The 23,496-nt window shown below is 35.4% G+C and overlaps 1 protein-coding gene across 2 annotated transcripts in view; it reads right to left on the bottom strand.

The window, feature by feature from the left end:
• Positions 1–23,496, bottom strand: part of ACSL6 (acyl-CoA synthetase long chain family member 6) — a 166,892-nt gene that overhangs the window by 119,184 nt on the left and 24,212 nt on the right. For both annotated transcript variants that reach the window (XM_053717195.1, XM_053717194.1), the window contains exons 2-3: positions 22,807–22,921; positions 14,788–14,852 (exon numbers count right to left, since the gene is read on the bottom strand). In XM_053717195.1, the coding sequence (XP_053573170.1) occupies positions 14,788–14,852; positions 22,807–22,921 (180 nt within the window). The remainder of the gene's footprint in view (positions 1–14,787; positions 14,853–22,806; positions 22,922–23,496) is intronic.

The following is a 23,496-nucleotide window of genomic DNA, read 5'->3' as shown; positions in this document are numbered from 1 at the left end:
CCCGCTAACTGCTGTGCACAAGCAATATCATGTTTATCACAGCTCTTTGCGAGCGTCAAAAGGAGTGCGCGTATTACAAGTTGAAAGTAAATGCGAATGCATGATCGCAAACGCGCATTGCTCTCTTCTGGTTAGCGTGACTTCAGAGCTCTGGTTAACTGTTAAGCTCGAATAAAAAGTGTCATAAAACACATCAAAAAATACATTACAAAGTACAGTTACATTCATAATAACACTATCTAATAAATACTATCTAAAAATAATAGCATAAAAACGTTAAAAAGGCTCAGGTGTTAGAAAAAAAAAGGCTACAAAGGGTTTTGACATAGAGACATATACATATACATGTTATTATTATTATTATTATTATTATCGGTTATTTGTAGAGCGCCAACAGATTCCGCACCGCTAACATGTCTAAATATGTGTATGTATGTATGTATATATGTATGTATAAATATATATATACATATATATATATATATATTATATAATATATATATTTGTATATATGTGTGTACATTTATTTATATGTATGTATATATATATATATATATATATATATATATATATATGTATTTACAGACATTTATACACAAATAAACACATACATATGTAATAGTAAAAAAAATTGCAAGCTCTAACCTGCAGAGCACTGCGGATCCCAAACGATGCATCTTCTGTGTGTTTACCCTTTACCGGGTTTAAACACACAGTTATGCAGGGAGGATAGTCTTAAAGTCTCAGAAGACATCACTTCTAGAAGGATCTAGACGGTCTCAACATCCTATTTTAATGGCTGGAAAAAAAGCTCCAGGCAAAAACTTTATATACAGTTCGGGTTATTTTCAGTTTACATTTTTTATGGCATTCAAATTTATCTGAATAACCACAAGTTCTCTTATAATCTTTCATTGAAGAGCATGCGTATGTAGGCTCTGGAGCATGCAAAGCTGAGCAAATAAGGCAGAAGTGTTGAGCATTTATAGGGTAGCAATGTTTGCAACAATATATTATGTTGTATATAATGTATATATAAATAAATAATAATGTTGTTAAAAATACTGCTGCCATATAATGCTCAAGACATGCTCCTGAGTTTATCTATGTATGTCTTTCAACAATGGATACCAAGAGTATAAAGTTAAATTGATAACACATGTAAAGTGTGTGCTCTATTAGAATCATGTCTGAATTATGTATACAGTATTATATAACAGGAAAATATTAAGATTGGTCAAACATAGGAAAAACATTAATAAAAAGTGCTTTCTCTGGATTTTTATAGAGTTTTTTTGCAGGAGATGCCACAGCTACCCATAAGTAACAGATGAAGAGAATGCAAAAGAAAAACATTTAGGACAACTGATTCAGTATTGAGGATAACTACTGATTTTTTTCAATGCACCTTAAAAACAAATAATATAAATTTATGCCACTTGAATGCTTACAATATGGTTGTCCACAGGTTGCCCCCTCGTTTTTATACACAGAAAATCATTTACTGCCCCCTCTTTGTTATAAACAGATTGCAAACAACATTCATTACGTAGCTAGAATGTGAACTTGTTATTTTTAGGGGTAAGTGGCTATGGAATAGATACTGGTCAGCCTCTGTTGCTTTATTTAGTGTCACAGCTTACTCTTCTAAGAAAAGTTGGTGTTAATTGATATATGTTACAGTACATGTTCCATTATTAAAATGTTTCAAAATAATATACAGGACTGATCCCTGCATAACTTCTTGTATTTACCTCCCAATAACAGCTGTGACCAACATAAACTCAACCTCTTGCTCATTAAGATAATTTTATTGTTCATGGAGCTGTGCAAGGCAAAGTCCTTACATGGTGAGTCCTGTTTAAACCTAAGTGCCACACTTGTTTTCTAGCCCTTTAGCTATCAAAGGGTATAGCTTGTAGATAAAGTAAAGTAATAATGATATATAAACACACACACTAGGTTTCCCTCTCACACAAATATTTTGGTCAGCAGTCAGAATGGGGTGTACACTATTTGTATGTTCATATGTGAAGTAAGAATTAACAATTAATTATGTATACACTATTCAATGAACTTATTTTTTCCCCTCAATATATTTTATAAAAATGCAAGTGCAGGAGCATATGTATATCTAAAAGTGTCACAACTATATTATTTATACTTTATATTTATAATAAACAATCTCACACTACAGCTTCCTTCTTGAACTGAAAAAAAGCCTTTCTTGGAGCCCACACCTCAAACAATGAGAGCCAGATTAGGAGTGGCACGCTAATAGTTGTGTGCGAGTGATATAGGGTTTATTGTGGCTTTTTGTGTGCGTTGGAAGGAGCGCTCATATTACAACTTAAAAGTAAATGCGTATGCGTGAACACAATCACAATTTACGCTAAAATGATTACCACAACCTCAGAGCTCTGGTTAACTTTGACGGGAAACAACAAAGTGTCACAAAACACATTAAAAATACATTTGAAAGTACTGTACAGTTACACTCATAGCAACAATATCTAATAAAAATGATTAAAAATAAATATTGTGGTGTGGTGTCAGAGCGTGGAGGAGGTGGAGCTCACTTGCGCAGCTGCGTGCGCTGCCTGCTGCTGCCTGTCTACTAGCTAGCTATGATTATGATTCACTGACTCTGTCTGAGAGCGAGGGAGAAATCGTGTGGGAGCGGGATGGGCCGCCTGACTCCACGTGATGTCTGACTCTGAGGCTCACACACACACACACTGCACCATCTAGAGCCCCGTGAAAGAAGACATTGTGGCGATGTGCACGGCACTTGTTTACTGGCATCACACTGCACAGTACTGGGAGAGCGCAGAGCACACTGCTCATATGATCGGCCTCAGCCGCATGGCCGCAACTGGAGATGGTCTGCATATTAAAACTGATTGAAAACTGGGGGCATGGCTAGACAGTGAACATGGCCGGTTGCAATATTTGAGACTGCAAGAGAGAACCAATAAATTCTCCACTTATCCCTTGGAACATACAGCATCATACTTCCTCACAGCTACGTGTAGATACCTTAACATCTACAGAACGGAATCATGTAATCTCTTTGCTGTATTAATGACCTTTTCACTCTTGGACCGGTGAACTTACCTGCCAAGCACACTTCTCAGCCTCCCCACGGCAGCATGGGTTAGGCTGTAAACAAGCTAAATTGAACTAACCAGAACATGGAAATCACTTTACTCTCACTTTTAAAAGACCTGAGTGACACTCTAGATGATCACTATGCCCAGTTATCCTGGCATATCGCTGATTGTTTTGGCGCACATGGCCACGATAAAGACATTAAAGATGGAGGCTCACCTATACTTGTTACTGAGCTCCCGGCTCTCAGAAACCCTTACAAACTATCAGTAACCTTAGCTCAGGATCTGAGACAGGAAGATCTTCCTAAAGCTGCATGCGATAGCGACATCTCCATTGCCTTATGTGAGCAGCAGAGAATCTCACCAGCAGACAGCATCACAAGTTTAAGGGATTATAGGTGTGAGACCGGACCTCCTTCAGCAGCTAAGAATGAGCACTGCTTGAGTTTCGGACACGGAACTGAGCTCTACCATCCCTGGTTACTAACATTCATAGGTGATCAGAAAAGCTTGGGACATCGCTACACCCCTTCATTCTGTAGGTTCTGTCTCATCTCCAGTACCACATGCGAGTACTTTTGCATAGATTGCAGAGACAGACATATCTGAGAACCGGCGTAGGATAATATCTCTCTGGATATCTATATGTACCTTGGGGTGTCTACTATTTGGTGGCACAACAATCCTCATGTTCACACGGATGACCCATGACTAGGTATGAGATATCTGGATGCGCAATGGTTAAATGATTGACTCTAAAGGGTTGCACAATACCGACCTACTAAAGTTTCCAGAAACTCAGTCTAGTATACAGTTTTTGTTGTACTTATTTCTTAAGCCTATACATATATAACCACCAGTAATGTTTTCTAAAAGGTTCTCAGACACCTGTCTGCATAAGAGGTTAAATTGTGTGTTTTACTGGTAGACTTTTGGCCATATCAAAAGTTGTTGCTCACACACTGGGTTCTCTATAAGGAGACTATTGTTCCTTAGATTGTAATATGAGCTATACCCCTTTTTCCTTAATTTTATGTGATACGCTTAACTAACACAGGCTGTAGTTTGAGAATTGCCTATACTCGTGTATCTGACCCTCCTTGGATGAACCTGTAGTATGTCCCCATGTTTCCTTATTGTTATATATTTTAGCTCCTTGAGTGACCACTTTGGGTGTCTCTATACGGAAACTGACAGATCATGACCTCTGCAACACGCCATCACCTTATATACTCTGCTTTAACAAGCTTGTGCCAATATCACCACATAGATCAAGATGCTTCCAAGACTGCCCAAGAACTGGAGTGGGGTAATCTGACACTAAAAATAAATGCAGACATAAAAGCACACTATACTATTTACCAATGTAAACAGAATCCTAGACTCTGGCCTGTAATGCATACCTTTTTATATCTTTATTTGTTCTGTCAGTAGTATGCTACAAAGAAAGCCTGGATACTTGATGTCTATGTATATATTTGAATTGCGTTCACTTTGGATTAAGACTATGTAAAATATTTAATCTGAATAGTTTACATTTTAGGCACTACTTCACTTTGTTCCTGCATAGGGTCCTCCTCCGTTAAACCCCATAGCTGCTCTACTAATAACTCATTAACACACACCATACCTCCTTTTGATGTTATTATCTATCCCACAGGCTAATATATATTTCCTTTGCTTTTTCTCCTAGGTTAGTATTCCCTTAACCAATCATTTTCAAATAGATCCTTGGTAAAGATGGAAATATCCTCTCCATAATGAGTAATCCCATTCCATAATAGTAACACTTAAGCTTTAAGTTTCAGTGGATAACCGTTGCCTGGATCAATTACCTCGCAAATATAAATTGGACCTGCTGTCGGCGGCCAAGATGGCTGATTTTGACTGATTCTATCTCAATATTTACCAAAGGTCCAGTGTAAGGTGCTTACCTAGCTCAAGGGAGTTTGCATTGCTGTTAACATCTTCTAATTATTATAATAGAAGGGTCATAGCCTACCAATTTATCTACTATATAGGCATAGACACCTGTGAGTATTGATATTAAGCACGATATAAACCTATTTCAACTCTGACTATGGCAAGTACCCCGCCAATTTATTTCTATTAAGCTCCTCAGAATAATAACCAGTTTCCAGACATACCTATGTCTCTATGTAGTCTCAAAGGCATTTCCTACTAAGCCTTAACATTAAAATCAGTCATTCCCTCATCTCAGACATCCCAATCCCACTATTATTACTCTATATTAAACTCTAAGACCTCAAGGTAGTATCCTAACAATTATACCAGAGTGGCTCTTGTCCACTGATTTCTTATATTTCATACATACCTACCTCCGGAATACTATAAATATATTTTCAGGCCCAAAAGTGGCCCCTACACTTATAGGAGGTTCTACGTATTACAAGTCTCTTAGAGATTATATATCCCATATACTAACCTAATTTATTTTACATTATAATAAGCAGTGTTCTGATACTATTTAAACATTAACCTTTTTATAGCTCACTCAAGCTTGCATTTTACTGTTATTGTTCAAATCTCAACTATTCCACATATTTACTAAGTGTAACTAAACCCACTAGGGTCTTAAATATGACTACCATGCATTACTAGTATTGCCTAAATCACCTCGTCCACAAGAGACCAGCTAAGTAGTCATCCATACAAGCTTATAAAATTACAATATAGAGGTTTCTGAAGCTCTTACTGGGTTATCCATCTTGCCTCTTACTCTCATAATTATGTTGTATGTAATGGAAATGTTGTTATTTTTGTTTTCAAGTATTGTATGTTGCTTCTTTGCAAAACCTCAATAAAAGATAAAAATTTTTTTTTTATAAGGGCACAAAGATATTAGGTCTCAGGTGTTAGGAAAAAAGTGCTGCAAAGGATTGAAACAAAGATATATATATATATATATATATATATATATATATATATATATATATATATATATATATATATATAATGTACATACACACACAAGTCTGCATTTGTATGTATATACTGTATATGATTTATTATTTTGAAAATATATAACTATACCTCTAAATCTTTATACATGTTCTTCTAAGGGAAGAAGAACACGTTAAAACATATTATTAAATATTAGAATTTATTAAAAAAAAATGTTTTTGACTTTTTAAGGTATTTGAGTGGAAAGAGCTACAAATTAAAAGATCCAGCTAAAAAAGTCATTGATGTATATTATGCTGAACAGGGAGAAAATCTTGATCCTGCAATATAGAGGTCCTTTGAGGTGCTAACACTGGATCACATGTGGTGATGTCAAGTAGAATCACTAGTTCAATTGGAGAGATACCACTACCTGAACTCGGGTAGAGCAGAGATTCATGAGCAAATGTTAGAGCTATGTGCAGCTGTGAGTAATGATGTTACTATTCCTCATTTTATATAATTAGTATTCTGGGTTGTGCTGTGCTAATTGGCTACCCCCCCCCCCCACCACTTTTCCTCCTGGGGAACGAATGATACCCAACGTCAGCTTGACCTTTTACCTCCAATAAACCTTTCTTCTTTCCCTCCCTATTTTTCTGATTTTGTTAATGTAGAATTTACACTGCTGAAAACTAGCTAATGATTGCTGGCTACAAACATATGCCTCTAGTCATTAGCTCACCAGATGTGTTCAGCCAGTTTCCCCTTAGTGAAATTCTGCTTTGGACCTAACTATAACTATGTGTTTATTACCCTTTGCAGGCAACAGTGCAATAGAACATGTTAGATACCTGTATTTGTTTGAACCAAAGCAGACAAAGATATAGCCAAAGTTAGCTTTGAAACTCATAAATACATGTATTATATTTTATTTGCTTTAAACAGTAACGTTCCTAGTATTAGCTCATCAGAACTGAGTGAAAAAACAAATTGGATGTGGTCCTTCAGGTGAAAAAGGTTTGAGAATCCTGATATACAGCAATAATGGCTGAGTGCATTATTCTAAGAACATTGTCATATATTTCTACTTGCATAAGTTAATTTTACAATGCAATTAACAAGTCAGTACCTGACCCAATATATATTAGTATCATTAGGGCATGTATGTGCTGGTATAATCAGTTGCAGATCATTTAGAATAAAAAAATGCTGCTGTACATTTATTGGAAATTTTCACTTACTGTTGCTATTTATCAGTGGTTGCCATGGATTCAGTTTCAGTATCCAGGATAAGGAAAGTGCTTTGCCGAGAAGGAGCGCTACTTTAGTTCTCTCATCATAACAGATCATATAATGTTGTGGCTTAGTATCTGATATCAGGTGAGAAATTCCATACCATAGACACTACTGAAATAAATTCAGTGTATTTAAGTAGCCAACATTTTTAGGACATTTTGGGCTAGATTTCAAGTGGAGCAAGATATCATTGCTATTGTGCATTATATTTGCTTGAGCATAATTAATACTGCTTTCATTTTTGATTTTTTTTGTGTTGATATTACAAGTCCACAGTTATTTTTTTGTCACTGAGATACTCTATAACGAACAAACATCTCCATGTCGGAAAGCACAAGAGAGCTAAATCTGTCACAAAGAAACTTCTATGGGGACGCGCAGTAAAATTCATGACAGATATTGCCAGTGTGCTAAGCTGATGGCATGCATTAATTGCAGCCAATAGTGGAGTCCTTCAGATACAATAAGGCTGTAATATATTTTGTTATATAAAGTTAAGTATAAAATACATCTCTCTCTCACACACACAGACACACACACATATGAAACAAAGGTTTATTAATGTAAAGCAGGTTTTGTGGCATAATTAAATGCATATGGTTAATAACATGGGGCAGGACTGGGTAGGGGACAAAGGTGAGCAGTGGCGTCACTAGTGTTGGTGTCACCCGGTGCGGTAAGTTATGGTGTCACCCCCCTCCCAGAAAGCAGACACACACAAAAACACAGGCAAACACACATACAAACACTCAGACACACTTAAAACATACTCAGATGCACACACAAACACTCGGAAACACACTCAGACACACACACAAAAACACACACACAAAAACACTGAGACACACACACACACACAAAAACTCAGACACACACTTACAAAATATGTAAACTGCACTGCATTAATTATAAAGCGCATGCCTAGAGCTGCTCCCTGGCTCAGCAGAGCATCAAATGAAAGATAAACAGAGCACTCTAAAAATAAATCACTAAAGAAAAGTTTTAGGTGCAAACTATGAAAATTCTGTTCTCTGACTCTGTTCCAAGCCTGTCAGTGCACAGCCCCGGGCCGCGTGCCTACCGCTTCTTATGGCCAATCACCTATGCACTCTGCCCACCCCCAGACCCCCGCCAGCCCTCCTACCTGTTCAGTGTGCACTTAGTGTACCATAACCGTAATGGTCTGGTGGGCATCATACGTGGCTCCATTTTAAAGACAGTGTCAAACAGTCATGCGGTCAGGTGCCAGGCATCCCCTCATGATTTGCCAGTTCCCGTTTAGAGAGACAGCACAGCAGATAGGCAGACAGGTTTAGGCTAGCAGCGCAACTTTGCAAGCCCCACGGCATGCCCACAACATTCATAGCGAAATTGGGTAGGGGAGAAGCAAAGTACAAACAAGCAAAAGCAGCCGGGAAAACTATTTGTTGAAATTGCAGCACTGGCTCAAGGGGCAAAAAAATTGTGTGTCTACAACTTCCCCAGTCCCACCAATGTTCACAAATGCCAGCCCCTCTAATAAAGAAAAAATCTATGCATCTCAACATTGTATTTCTTTGAATTTCAATAAAATTTAAAAAAAAAAAAAATTTTTTTTTTTGGTGTCACCCACTGGAGGGTGTCACCCGGGTGCGGCCCGCCCCCCTGCCCCCCCCCCCACTAGTGACGCCACTGAAGGTGAGTATATAATAAATATAAATATAATTCAAATCCTTTATTTCCATGTCATGTTCATGTACTTTGTTATGCTAACTAGCAAGTGATAATGGTTTACTCCAGGTCTCAAAAAGCACTACATTTTACAGTGGTATTTTGGATAACTCACCACTTGTAATACAATGGCAATGAGCACACTAATAGCACACCCTGTTCTATCCATTACAAGTATAGGGCATGCTGAAAAAATGTTGGCCCTGTAAAAATGACTTGGTAAAATAATACCTAATTCTGCATAATTCCTTGCATGAGACTGGGTGCAATATGACGCAGCTAGCGCTATTGATTGCGATCCACTTGTAATCTAATTGTTTGTGTTTTTTAGATGCTTTGAGATGCACATGCCTTTTGCAACAAAGAATCTCTGAAGGTAGGTTAAACACAGTGTCAAGATTCTGGAATGCTTGTTGGGTTTTGTGGCCAGGAGTCTAATTCACTTGAAAGTCTCTGAAAGGTCCTATCCATAGAAAGCTGTAAGGGTCCCTAGAAAATGATATCATGCTGGGAATGCAGCTTATAACATGGAAGCACCTGAAAGCACCATGGAACGTTAAACACTTGAGATTGTAATGTGAAATGTTTAATTATTTAATAATGTGTTGTTAAAAAAAAAGTGCATTATGCTTTCATTATTTATTTTGACCTCTTTTCGTGTAATTTAATTTTATTTTATTCAATTCTGAAAACAGTGGGTTTAGTGCAGACACCACTGCAAAATTCCTAACAGTCATTGGTTGCGCACTCTAAACAAACTGTACCTAACTGATCTGAGCAGAGAAGGGAACATAGGTTACAACATAGTGACTCTGATTGCTTTTATGGACACTAAATTTTACGCTGTTGTTTCCAATCTTTAAACCCCTAATATACATTTAAACCACATATCTGTGTAATATTCACAAGCTAACCTTTGCTACATAATTTTATCTATCATTAGTTTAGTGTTTAATGTCCCCTTATAGACAGCCTGCTATATGGATCAGTGAGTCCTGTAGACGGAAACTACTTGTTGAATATGATGTTATCTATGATAGCACTTCAAACATGTCCCAAAAAATCCCTTGCCTTGCCTAAACGCAGACACTGAAAAAAAAAAAAATTCAAAAAGTAAAAAACTCAAAATAAAACCATAATCTGTAAAAACGGAATACAGTACATTTGATTTATATTCCTGCTGTACATAAAATATACAGTATAACAATAATGCACATGAATCTCAAAATGTAAAATTCAAAGTCTAAACAGAATCATTTCCAAAATGTAAACAAAATTACACACAAATTACTTAATACAGAGCTAGATTATGAGTGGAGTGCAAATAAGCGCTCCAAGAAGTAAGCTTTTTGCACGTCGGGTAGCACACTTATTATAAGTTGAAAGTAAAAAGCTTGTGCAAGATCAATAACCAGACACGCACAAAAAGTCAAACTTCAAATATCGTGAACGTGTTAACAGATTCCCTCATAGAGGCCTATTTATCAAGCCATCAACCGCAAATACGCTGGAATTCCGCAGCGTAATTGTGGCAAGCTTGATTCCCCTTATTTATCAAAGCCTACAGACCGGCAAAAGTATAAATCTGTGACGTAACATACGATCCACCGGTCTCAGTCCGACACAGATCGAAGCTTACGTCATTACAGATGTTCCGAATACAAATTCGGCACTGACTACTTTTGCTAGTTATCAAATTTCTAACAGGTACGCTCGCCACTATTCCGGCCCAGCGTACCTGGTTTTCAATCCGCCGCCCTGAAGGCCGCGGATGCCATAGGAATCAATGGGAGTCTGAAAGCCGCGAAAGATCATGTTCGCTGCTGCCCGATATCCCATTGATTCCTTTGGGAGAATAAAACACCCTAACATGTACCCCGAGTCTAAACACCCATAATCTGCTGCCCCCTACACTGCCGCCACCTACATTATGTTATTAACCCCTAATCTGCCGCCCCTACACCGCCGCCACCTACATTATACTTATTAACCCTTATTCTGTCGTCCCGACACCGCCGCCACCTAAATAAAAGTTATTAACCCCTATCCCGCCACTCCCGGAGCCCAAAGCAACTAAATAAATGTATTAACCCCTAAACCCTTGGCCTCCCACATCACTAGCACTTACTAAACCTATTAACCCCTAAACCGTCAGCCCCACACATCGCCATAAACTAAATTAAACTATTAACCCCTAAACCTAACAACCCGCTAACTTTATATTAAATATTAACTCATCCCTATCTTATAATAAATTAAAACTTACCGTTAGATTTAAATTAAACTATATTAAACTATTAATTCATCTACCCTAACTATTAGACTAAAATTACTTTAAACTATACTAAACTAATAATTAATCTACCCTAACTGTTAGACTAAATTACATTAAACTACAAATTAACTATATTATATATTTGAACACCTAACCCTACTCAAATAATTTAAATCTACACTAAAAAATTACTAAGTTACAAAAAACTAATAACTAAGTTACAAAAATTAACAAACACTAAATTACAAAAAAAATAATCACTAAGTTACACAAAATAAAAAAGAAATTATCAAAGATTTAAACTAATTACACCTAATCTAAGAGCCCTATGAAAATAAAAAAAGCCCCCCCCCCCCAAAAAAATAAAAAAACCCTAGCCTACAATAAACTACAAATAGCCCTTAAAATGGCCTTTTGCGGGGCATTGCCCCAAATAAATCAGCTCTTTTACCTGTAAATAAAAAATACAAATACCACCCAACAGTAAAACCCACCACCCACACAACCAACCCTGAAAAGGGCATTTGGATGGGCATTGCCCTTAAAAGGGTATTTAGCTCTATTGCAGCCCAAACCCCTAATCTAAAAATAAAACCCACCCAATACACCCTTAAAAAATCCTAACACTAACCCATGAAGATTCACTTGCAGTTTTGAAGATCCGACATCCATCCTCCAAGAAGCCGGCAGAAGTCTGTTGCAATCAGCCAATAGGATTGAACTTTCATCCTATTGGCTGATCCAATCAGCCAATAGAATGTGACCTCAATCATATTGACTGATTGGATCAGCCAATAGGATGAAAGCTCAATCCTATTGGCTGATTGCAACAGCCAATAGGATTTTTTCAACCTTAATTCCGATTAATCTTGGATGACGTCATTTAAAGGAACCTTCATTCGGGAAAAAGATGTCAAACAAAGAGGATGCTCCGCGTCAGATGTCTTGAAGATGGAGCCGCTCCACGCCAGATGGATGAAAATAGAAGATGCCATCTGGGTGAAGACTTTTGCGGGCTTGGATGAAGACTTCGGACGCTTGGATGAAGACTTCTGCCAGCTTCTTGGAGGACGGATGTTGGATCTTCAAAACTGTAAGTGACTCTTCAGGGGTTAGTGTTAGGATTTTTTAAGGGTGTATTGTGTGGGTTTATTTTTAGATTAGGGGTTTGGGCTGCAATAGAGCTAAGGGCAATGCCCATCCAAATGCCCTTTTCAGGGCAATGGGGAGCTTAGGTTTTTTAGTTAGGTTTTTATTTGGGGGGGTTGGTTGTGTGGGTGGTGGGTTTTACTATTGGGGGTATTTGTATTTTTTATTTACAGGTAAAAGAGCTGATTTCATTGGGGCAATGCCCCGCAAAAGTCCCTTTTAAGGGCTATATGTAGTTTATTGTAGGCTAGGGTTTTTTTTATTTTGGGGTGGATTTTTTATTTTCATAGGGCCCTTAGATTAGGTGTAATTAATTTAAATCTTTGATAATTTCTTTTTTATTTTGTGTAACTTAGTGTTTATTTTTTTTTGTAACTTAGTTGTTAGTTTTTTGTAACTTAGTAATTTTTTAGTGTAGATTTAAATTATTTGAGTAGGGTTAGATTTTTAAATATATAATAGTTAATTTAATTTGTAGTTTAATGTAATTTTAGTATAACAGTAAGGGTAGATTAATTATTCATTTAATATTGTTTAATGTAATTTTAGTTTAATAGTTAGGGTAGGTTAATTAATAGTTTAATATAGTTTAATTTAAATCTAAAGGTAAGTTTAAATTTATTATAAGATAGGGATGAGTTAATATTTGATGTACAGTTAGCAGGTTGTTAGGTTTAGGGGTTAATAGGTTAATTTAGTTTATGATGATGTGGGGGGCTGGCGGTTTAGGTGTTAATAACTTTATTTAGTTGCGGTTGACTCCATGAGCGGCGGGATAGGGGTTAATAACATAATGTAGGCGGCGGTGGTGTAGGGGGCGGCAGATTAGGGGTTAAGAAGATAATGTAGGTGGCGGCGGGGTCCAGGAGCAGCGGGATAGGGGTTAATAAGTTTATTAGAGTTGTGGTGGGCTCCGGGAGTGGCGGTTTAGGTTAATAACTTTATTTAGTTGTGGCAGGCTCGGGGAGTGGTGGAATAGGGGTTAATACGTTTATTAGAGTTGCGGTGGGCTCCAGGAGCAGCAGGATAGGCTGCTCATCGCCCTGTACTTGGTGTGTGGCTTTTTGACAGCTTTTTTGTTAAATATGGAGAGCGTATTCAGGTCCGCGGCCGCAATGTTAGGCGATGTCAGGCAAGCGTATTGGTGCCGGCAAATGCAGCACAGTTGACGGCTTGATAAATAGGCCTCATAGAGTTAAATGAAGCACATAAAGTGGGGGGGAAATAACACCCATACTTGCGCACAAACCTGATCACATATAACCAAGTGCATTAACCCAACATAAAATATGAATTTTTCACATTCCAATATTCTTCACATAGTAGAATATATTTATTTTTAAATAAACATTTCTATATATATATATGAAGTTTTTTTTTTTGTAAAATATAATATATATATATATATATATATATAAATATATAAATATATATAAAAATATTTATTTAAAAATACTTAAAACATATTCCTCTATGTCAAAAGCATTGGAACGTGAAATATTTACAGTACGTACACAGTAAAACACTTAATAAAATATGAATATTGTGTATATGTGTCTGTAAATACATATATACACATATAAATAATAAATACATGTGTACACATATATATACAGTATATATATGTACACATATACATCTTTAGACATGTATATGTATTTATATTTATGTAAAAGCCCTTTGCCTGCCTTTTTTTCTAACACGTGAGACCTCATATCTTTAAACCGTTATAACTTTTTATGCAATATTTTTTATTAAATAATTGTTAGCAGACAGTGTTATTATGAGGGTAGCTTTACTGTACAATGTATTTTGTGCAACTTTTTAGTCAAGCTTAACAGTTAACCAGAGCTCTCAAGTCGCGTTAACCTGACGGTCGTTAAATTCAATTGCACTCAATTGAACGTGTTTACTTTCAACTCGTAAAGAGCCACTAAAAACCCTTTATCACTCACGCAAAACAGTTAGCTCGCCACTTGTAATCTAGCACACAAAGTCTAATGTGAAACAGATACAAAGCCTAAATTAAAAAAAACGCATTTCTTGGCAGTCATTATGAATATGACTTTTAGGCCATAGCTTGATACATTTTATTCACAGAAATAATATTTTTAACTTTTCTTTATCTTTATGGCTTGTTAACAATCATCATAAATAAATGCTGCATCTTAGTAGTCGCCTGTGCTCTTTTATCTCTTTATCAGTAGTTCAATTATTCCTGTTTCTGTTAACTACTTTTTTTTAAATAAAAAATATATGCATAATGTTCAACACTTAGTTATAGTAAGATTATTACATGTCTTATAATTATAAACTGTGCACCACTAATCCACTTACCTCTTTATATGAAAGCCATTCATAAGGTTGGTTGGGTTTTCTGGATCCTAGACATGGCCCATTCTCTAAAATTACAAACAAGAAAGTGTAACAAAATAATATTAATAAATATATAAATAAAAAATAAACTATGAAAATAAATCTTATATTTCCATAGATTTGTGGCAATGTAACAGACTGAACCCAAAATTCAAGCCTAAAGTTCCGTCATTTAAAACATTTAATTTCTTGAGTTATGTTTGTTTAGGTATATTATTTTGATTTTCTGTGGCATTCCAATCTATAAAACCTACTACTGCTTAAATTACTTAAAGGGCCATAATACCCAAATGTTTAAACATTTGAAAGTGATGCAGCATAGATGTAAAAAGCTGACTAGAAAATATCACCTGAACATCTCTATGTAAAAAAGAAAGATATTTTACCTCAAAAGTTCTTCAGTAGCCACCTCCCATTGTAAAGGACTTCTAAGCAGCAAATCAGTATGTCTGTCCCAGTACAGCTAAGGGGTTGAGCCTTGTGCAATCTCATATTATTTCCCTATTCAGTTTAAATTAAGTTTACTATGAAATCTTGTGAAAGTTAAGTGAAATCTCAAGAGATCACAGTAAAAGTTCATGACCTCAGCACTGTTGATGCTGATTGGCTGCTGTTCATTTCTTCATATATTTTTTTTTACCTGCAGCTGGGCTGCAGCTGAGTATAACATTTTACACAGAACTTACTCTGCTGAGCTGAGGAAATTGTGAGGTAAAATATCTTCCTTTTTTACATAGAGATGCTCAGGTGATATTTTCCTGTCAGCTTTTTACAGTTATACTGCATCAGATTCAAGTGATTTAGCATATGAGTATTATGTCCCTTTAAAGGGATACTGTACTCAAATATTTTCTCTTACCTATATGAAAGAGCAGATTTTAAACAGTAACATTTGTTTTCTTTTGTAAATGCTGTTTAAATTTGAACAAATACCCATTAACCAATGAGTATTAGCAGGAAGTAGCTGTCAGCCAATGAGTATTAGCAGGAAGCAGCTGTCAACCAATTCATAGACATATCTGATACTTCTGTATTCATTTGAATTGAAATCTAAATAGTTTTGCTACAAAAGTTCTCACACATAACTGTTTTCAATATTTTAATGTTATTTCATAATGATAACAGAATATTTTAAGTACAATATGCTATAAATACTTTCAGATTGAGTAAACATTACGGAACCTGTAAGAAGCAGTTTTTTTTTTTGAACACCTACACAGAATAAAAATATAAATAGCCAATGCAAATGTAAAATATGAAAATGAATTGATTCAGTATTAATGAAGACTGCCATAGGGGTTTGAATGCAGTTTAATTTAATAATTAGCATTTTTATAATGTCCACACACTTAAAGGGACAGTAAGTTTAGATATTAATGTTTTTATGTAACATTAATCTAGCGGCACCTGTAAAAAAATTAGGCATTTTAAAGATTTAACCCTAAAATGTTTACTTACCTTAACTTTCTCTTTTGCTATTCTGCTTTTTTCAAAAGTGTATCACGGATCCACTGTCTAATCACAGTGTGCCAGATTCTGCTATTGGACTAAATATAGCGTTCTCCTGCGCTTGATAAAGCACCCGGCAGTTTTACTCAGCGTTGTAGCACACTACATTTATGTCAAGGGCGCAATCGGGTACACTGCACCTAACACAGAATTATGTACCATTAATATCTACATTTACTGTTTTAATTGCAATCAGAGGATCATACTTCTGATCTACTGTGAACTATATAGCTTTCAATATGAGTAACTTAAGAGGCTATATACCATGTTAAAACATGTTGCTTATATGGTTGCTCAGTGGGTAAAAATAATCTACTCCTACTATCATTTAGATTCTATAGTTAAATCCCGGCCTACACAAATAAAGAATAAAATAACACATATAAGAATACTAAGTGACAAATGAATATACTATGTCACTAATTATTAAAAATCCTCCTCTAAGAACTAATTATGTACACCAATAAATAGTGTAAGTTTAATATAATACATGTCTTAAGTAGGGGTGGGGTGAAACTACAGAATTAGGGCACATTTTATTGAAATATGCCTAAACAAAGCATGAATATTTGACTAACGTCCCTATTATGCAGTCAGGGAAGTTGAAGTGACGCATTACTTTAATGTCTCTAAACTAATAAGAAAATGGCTGATGATGGCCCAAAACGTAGTATGTGGTTTGACAGGATATTTAGTGCTATTAATCATGTACCCATAATAGCCCCTTGAAAAAGACAAAAATATCTATTTTTCGAAATATGTAGTAGATGTAAATATGGGTAGAAAAGACCAAGGAGCCTTTTAAACGCTGATGGAAAAGTATTTGTTAATTGATTGAAATACGACCACTGAATTTTGCCCATGTTAAATATAGAGGTTGCTTTCATGGTACAAATGCATTTGAAAAGGATACACTAAATAGGTTATAGTGGTGTTTTCAAATGGTTCAGAATCCCACAAATAATTTAGCAATTTTAGCAATTTGAAAGGAAAAAATAATTAATTGGAATGTTATTGTGATCAGTTAGTCTAGGAGCTTCTAGGCTCACATGAGACAACTTGTATTAAAAGATTTCTAAATTTTATTAAAAAAATATATATATATATATATATATATATATATATATATATATATATATATTATACAAAGCCCTAAACGTATCACGTTGCACTTCTGGCTCATGCAGCTTTTTACCTCAAACCAAAACTTTCTAGAAAGCAAAAATCATTTTAAATTTGTTGTACAACACTTATATTATGTACACATATTAAAGCACCATGTACACAGGGCAGATTACCATTCCTGTGTCCACGTTATAAAGATAGGGAAATCTGGCTTTTTTACACATGCAACGCAACTGTACCAAGCTGTTTTCATCAATCTTACACATAACTATGTAAAATTTAGGTCAACAGAGGAAATTCAGCTGTAGGGAAATTTAATTTTATTTGCTCTGTTAAGCAGCTTGAAGCTTGAAAATATGGTGCATTACATAAAACATTAATGAAATATAAAAGCTCACTATTTGTTTCATCACAACATTTTTAATTTGCACGGATCTAATTTTTTATTGGTAGTTTAAAAAAGAACTATTATTCACATTACAATCGAATAAAAAATACTTGTATCTTTGTTCTTATATTAGAAATTGCTGCCTTGGATAGTAAGGTTATCAAAACACTAGGGCCTCGATTACGAGTGAAGCGCAATATTGCGCTTTTCCAATCGCAATATTTGCGCTCCACTTAGTAATACCAGCGTTACAAGTCACAAGAGGCTCCAATGGGAGCCTCATTTTCAAGACGTGAGAAACGGCAAACCATCTAGCGCAGTGCAGGGGGCAATTCGCGCAGCTTTGGTCAGCAAAATAGTAAAAACACAGTCCCCATTCACCTCTATGTAAAGGCACTTTTAGAGCTGTTTTTTATTTCTTTCAAACACCTCACCTCACTTTAACCCCTTATAGCTGCTTCGTGCATTTTTTTAAATTAAAAAAATAAAAATGCCTATATTTTTTATTTATTTTAAAGAACTGTCCGCTTTATTTGGGGGGCAATTAGGGCAACTTTTTCATTTGCCCCTTTACAGGCGCACGTTAAAATAGTGCTCCACTTGTAATCTAGCCCTAGATGTATAAATATACTAGATGTTTAAAGTTCAGTATGTAATGTAGTCAACCCCTAAACTTTCAGAGAGAGCTAAATCCTGCTCTCATCTTTGAGGTGAACCTCCCTGCTTTTATCTAAATGTAACTAAATTCAAACACATTTTTAGATGTCTGTGTCTATACAGTGAGAGTTACTATACATTCCTTTAGACATTAGTTTTTAGTATAAAATTGGTGGTTGTGTCTTTTTTAGCACCAGGCAGGACCCGTTCTACAATATATTTAAGAAGTAAGTTGAAGCACTCTTCCTCAGTCTCCATAAAGATATTTAATTTAACAGAGAATACATTTTTAAAATTAATTTTATTCCACATATTACTAATGAGTCCCAAAACACAATGTATTGCTGGTAAATTATTAATATTTTATTTGTAACATTACTCTTTGCCTGTATTGTAATATGTATAATGTTTACCTACACACAATGGTCTGTCCAGTAGATGGCAGTATCATAAAGTGAACATATCCTAGTCATATCAATGAGAACAATTATCAATTTACTGTTTCTAGGGAAATTCTACTGTAATAAAATCCTCTATTTCCTTTCAGCATTTTCATTTTACTTTTAAACCAGTTTTAGATTATAGGCCAGATTACTAGTGGAGCACAAACGTTTGCGGGTGTCTGCAGTCTTCGGTCTTACCACTGGTGTAACGACTTGATAGTAAACGCGATCGCTTGAGGGCAATAGCGATTTACGCTAGAATGATTACAGCAACTTCAGAGCTTTGATTAACTGATTTGCAAAACTAAAAAGTTGCACAGATCACATAAAAAATACATTACAAAGTATAGTTCATAATAACACTAACTAATTAAAAATATTAAAATGTGCTCAAAGATATGAGGTGTCAGGTGTTAGAAAAAAAATCTGGCAAAGGGCATTAACATTGAGATACATACATATGTATATGTGTGTGTGTACATGTGTATGAATGTATTTATATGTGTATATATGTATTTACATACAAAGAGAGAAGCGCTCTACCAGGAACGAACAACAGCTCAGTGGCTTGTTCTATGGCGATTTACCACCCGGAAGCCTCTTTTAGACCAGTGTGCTTTTCACAGAAGAAAACTTTCCTGAAGTATATCAGTCTGATCCTGCCATTTACAGACATATATTCACATATAAACACATAAATAGACATGTATACATATATAGATATATATAGAAGTGTGTTGAAGCCATTTGCAGTTAAGTAGATGAAAACATGCAAAAACATATTTATGCAATATTATTTTAAATAAAGTGTTATACTGTGCATTTACTGTAACATAGCAGAATATGTTCTAAGTATTTTTAAATAGATATTCCTATATATATATATATGTATATATCTATACCTATATATAATTGTGTGTGTGTATACATATATATATTCGTATAGATATATATTGTACCAAAAAACATCAGATATATGTAGAAATATGTATTAATAAATAAATAAAACATATATTCTTGTATGAAAGAACATTGGAATGTGAAATATTAATATTTTCAGGTCGGGATAGCACACCTGAGAATATGCAATCATGTTTGTGTGAAAGTGGGGTGTTGACTACTTTTGGGGAATACCTGAAGGTGCACGCAATATTTTAAGTTTCGTTTTTTTGTGCTCATCGGGTTAGCGTGTGAGCAAAAACAGTTTATTTTCCACTTATAATACGAGTGCAACTCGACGAGCGCAAAAAGCTTACTTCTAGCGCAGTTAACGCTCAAGCGGAAGCATTCATTTGCGCTCCACTTGTAATCTGGCCCTGTGTGTTAAAAACATAAAGTTGTGCACCCAGCAAGCTCCTGTTCCACTCATAAGCAGTATATGGCCTATGTGTCACAAATCTATACATATGCTGCCTCTGAATGGCTCTAGCAGTGTCCTTATCTATTGCAATTTCTCACTTGTCTGGGACCAATGGACTAAGACATTTCTTTATATAATATATTGATTAATATTTTAAATTTTTTGGAAAGAATTAACAAAATTGGTTAAAATCTTGTTGTGTATATGTTTAAATAAGTAATTGGTACCAAACCTGATGATGTGCATTTTAATCATTTAAGATATTTAAGTTTGAAACAAGAAATATTTATTGTGCGTCGCTTTATTGCACTTTGCAGATATAGCTCTTTTTACAAATTGAAGGTTTGTGGCAACCCTGTGTCAAGAAAGTCTATTGGAGCCATTTTTCCAACATATATACACATATAAACACATAAATACACATGAATACACGCGCGCGTGCGCACACTCACATATACACTGTGTGTGTGTGTATATATGTGTATATATATATATATATATATATACACACACATTATATGACTCACTGAAGGCTCAGGTGATGATTAGCATTTTTTTTATCAATAAGTATTTTTTAATTACTGTATGTACACCCTATATAAGATAAATTAACTTTAAACAAGCACCCCCTTGCAACACCATCTGTCTATTTTTACAAAGCATTTCAAGATATTGTCTAAGTGTTCAGCTTTTAGTTTACACTTTTAAATAATATAAGTCATGAACAAGTAAAGATAAACTTATGTGAAAATAGTTCTCTCTTTCATACTAACTAACTAACTAACTAACACACACACACATTATATGACTCACTGAAGGCTCAGGTGATGATTAGCATTATTTTATTAATAAAGTATTTTTTAATTAGTGTATGTACATTGATTTTTTCAACCATAATGCTATTGCACACTTAGAGGCCCATTTATCAAGCTCCGAATGGAGCTTGAAGGCCCGTGTTTCTGGCGAGCCTACAGGCTCGCCAGAAACAGCAGTTATGAAGCGGCAGTCTAAAGACCGCTGCTCCATAACCCTGTCTGCCTGCTCAAATTCAACCCGATCGAGTATGATCGGGTTGATTGATACCTCCCTGCTGGCGGCCTATTGGCCGCGAGTCTGCAGGGGGTGGCATTACACCAGCAGCTCTTGTGAGCTGCTGGTGCAATGCTGAATACGGAGAGTGTATTGCTCTCCGCATTCAGTGATGTCTGTCGGACCTGATCCGCACTATCGGATCAGGTCCGACAGACATTTGATAAATAGGCCCCTTAGACTACAGTATAGTGTAAATATAACTTATATGCACTAGGGAACAAAAATGGGTGTGACTCACTTTATTGCTATATTCACTTTATTGTGGTGGTCTGAAACCAAACCCGCAATATATCCGAGGTACGCCTGTATATGCAAATAATTTAAGAGCACTATCACATGCTTTAGCCTGACATTTATGGTGGTTTCACTGGCTTTTTGTAGGCCTTTATAAAAGCAGTTTCCAACTATCCAAGTAGAAAGATGGAACAATGAAAACTATAACATATGATTGCACCCCATATAAGACAAATTAACTTTAAACAAGCACCCCCTTGCAACACCATCTGTCTATTTTTACAAAGCATTTCAAGATATTGTCTAAGTGTTTAGCTTTTAGTTTACACTTTTAAATAATATAAGTCATGAACAAGTAAAGATAAACTTATGTGAAAATAGTTCTCTCTTTCATACTAACTAACTAACTTGATGAATATAGAGTGAGATGCAAGTTCCTGGTAGGACTATTTCATACACATTCAATGCAAGGTAAGCTAAAGTTCTGTGGGTCTGAGCTTACATATTTAATAATAAATATTTTTAAATGGACATTTTTGCAACATTATTATATTTATATTATATACAAAATAATTATGGGAGTCTATAATGAGACCTTGGGGCCGATTTACTGTAGCGATTCATGTTCTCCCGGCATCGCTAAATGCTAGCAGGGGGTGTCAATCATCCCAATCGTATAGGTTAAAGAGCAGCGTGCTTCCTAACTTGAGTTTCCGGAGAGACGGAAACTTCGGGGGTAGATTGCTGCATCCGCTGCTTGGTAAAGCTACCCCTATATGTGGATATATTTTGATGGAAAAGATGCATAAAAAGTATAAACATTTTTAATAGTGCTTTAATAAGGTTATCAAAAGTAACATTTTTAAAGCTGTGAACCGCAGATTTTTCCATTTATCTTTTTTTCTAGAAATAGCATTTTCCACCCCATTCCAGTCACCCACATTAAAATATTTATAATATATTCTGCCATAGTAGTTCAGTTTCTTTTATTTCATATTTGTTAATAAACTAGATAAAGCCGAACAAATGTGTATAGAAAAATAAATAATTATATATGTTGTTGCGCCTCTGCAGTTAATTACGTTTAACCTTCCATGGACAAAATATATGCAGCGCACTTAAATTCAATAGGATGAAAAACTGAGGCTTGGAAAAAAAACCTGCTCTCTTACCAGATATGTGCAGGCCTCTCTGGAAAACTTCATACATAGTTCTGGCATCATCATAATAGTGAGTAAGAAGCTTTGGGCTATCACCTAATACAGAATGTCGAGCACCATCACTGCCCTGCAATAAATAACATATAAAAAAAATAATTTTTTCTGTAAATATTTTCAGTAAATGTTTTAGTTTTAATGCATTTTTAGCAATGAATATCATTTTTCCAGACTACTTTCACTTCTTACCCTAGAAGAAATGTCTTAAAGGGACATAAAAATGACATGGGAGCAAATAATACACAAAATAAAGTATAAATATATAAAATAATAAAATGATTTGCCTGTTTTTACTCCAAACAAGCACTTTGTAGACTGCTGCTAAGCCACTGCCTGCATGTGTAGAGGGAGCCGTCATGTTAAAACTTAGGTTTTCCCTGTGCATCCTCTCAACTGACCTGTCAGAGAAGCCCTCTACTGAGCACGTGTAAAACAGAGCTTTCCTGGTTGCCACTATTAATGCACTGTGAATAGGGTGCATGTTGTTGCCTAGCAACAGATTTGACAGCTATTTTAAGAAAAACATAATTACTGATAAAACATAAAAATACTAATAGCACATTTAATGAAAGGTGGTTTAAATCATCTCTTTAATCTTTCCAAAATCCTGAGTCAAGTTAGGGTATTTTTAAACATTCTGGTCCA

Source organism: Bombina bombina, chromosome 6 (genome assembly GCF_027579735.1).
Source record: "Bombina bombina isolate aBomBom1 chromosome 6, aBomBom1.pri, whole genome shotgun sequence".
NCBI lineage: Eukaryota > Metazoa > Chordata > Amphibia > Anura > Bombinatoridae > Bombina > Bombina bombina.
Note: the sequence above shows the minus strand (reverse complement) of the source record. Positions and strands in the feature narration are given on the sequence as shown.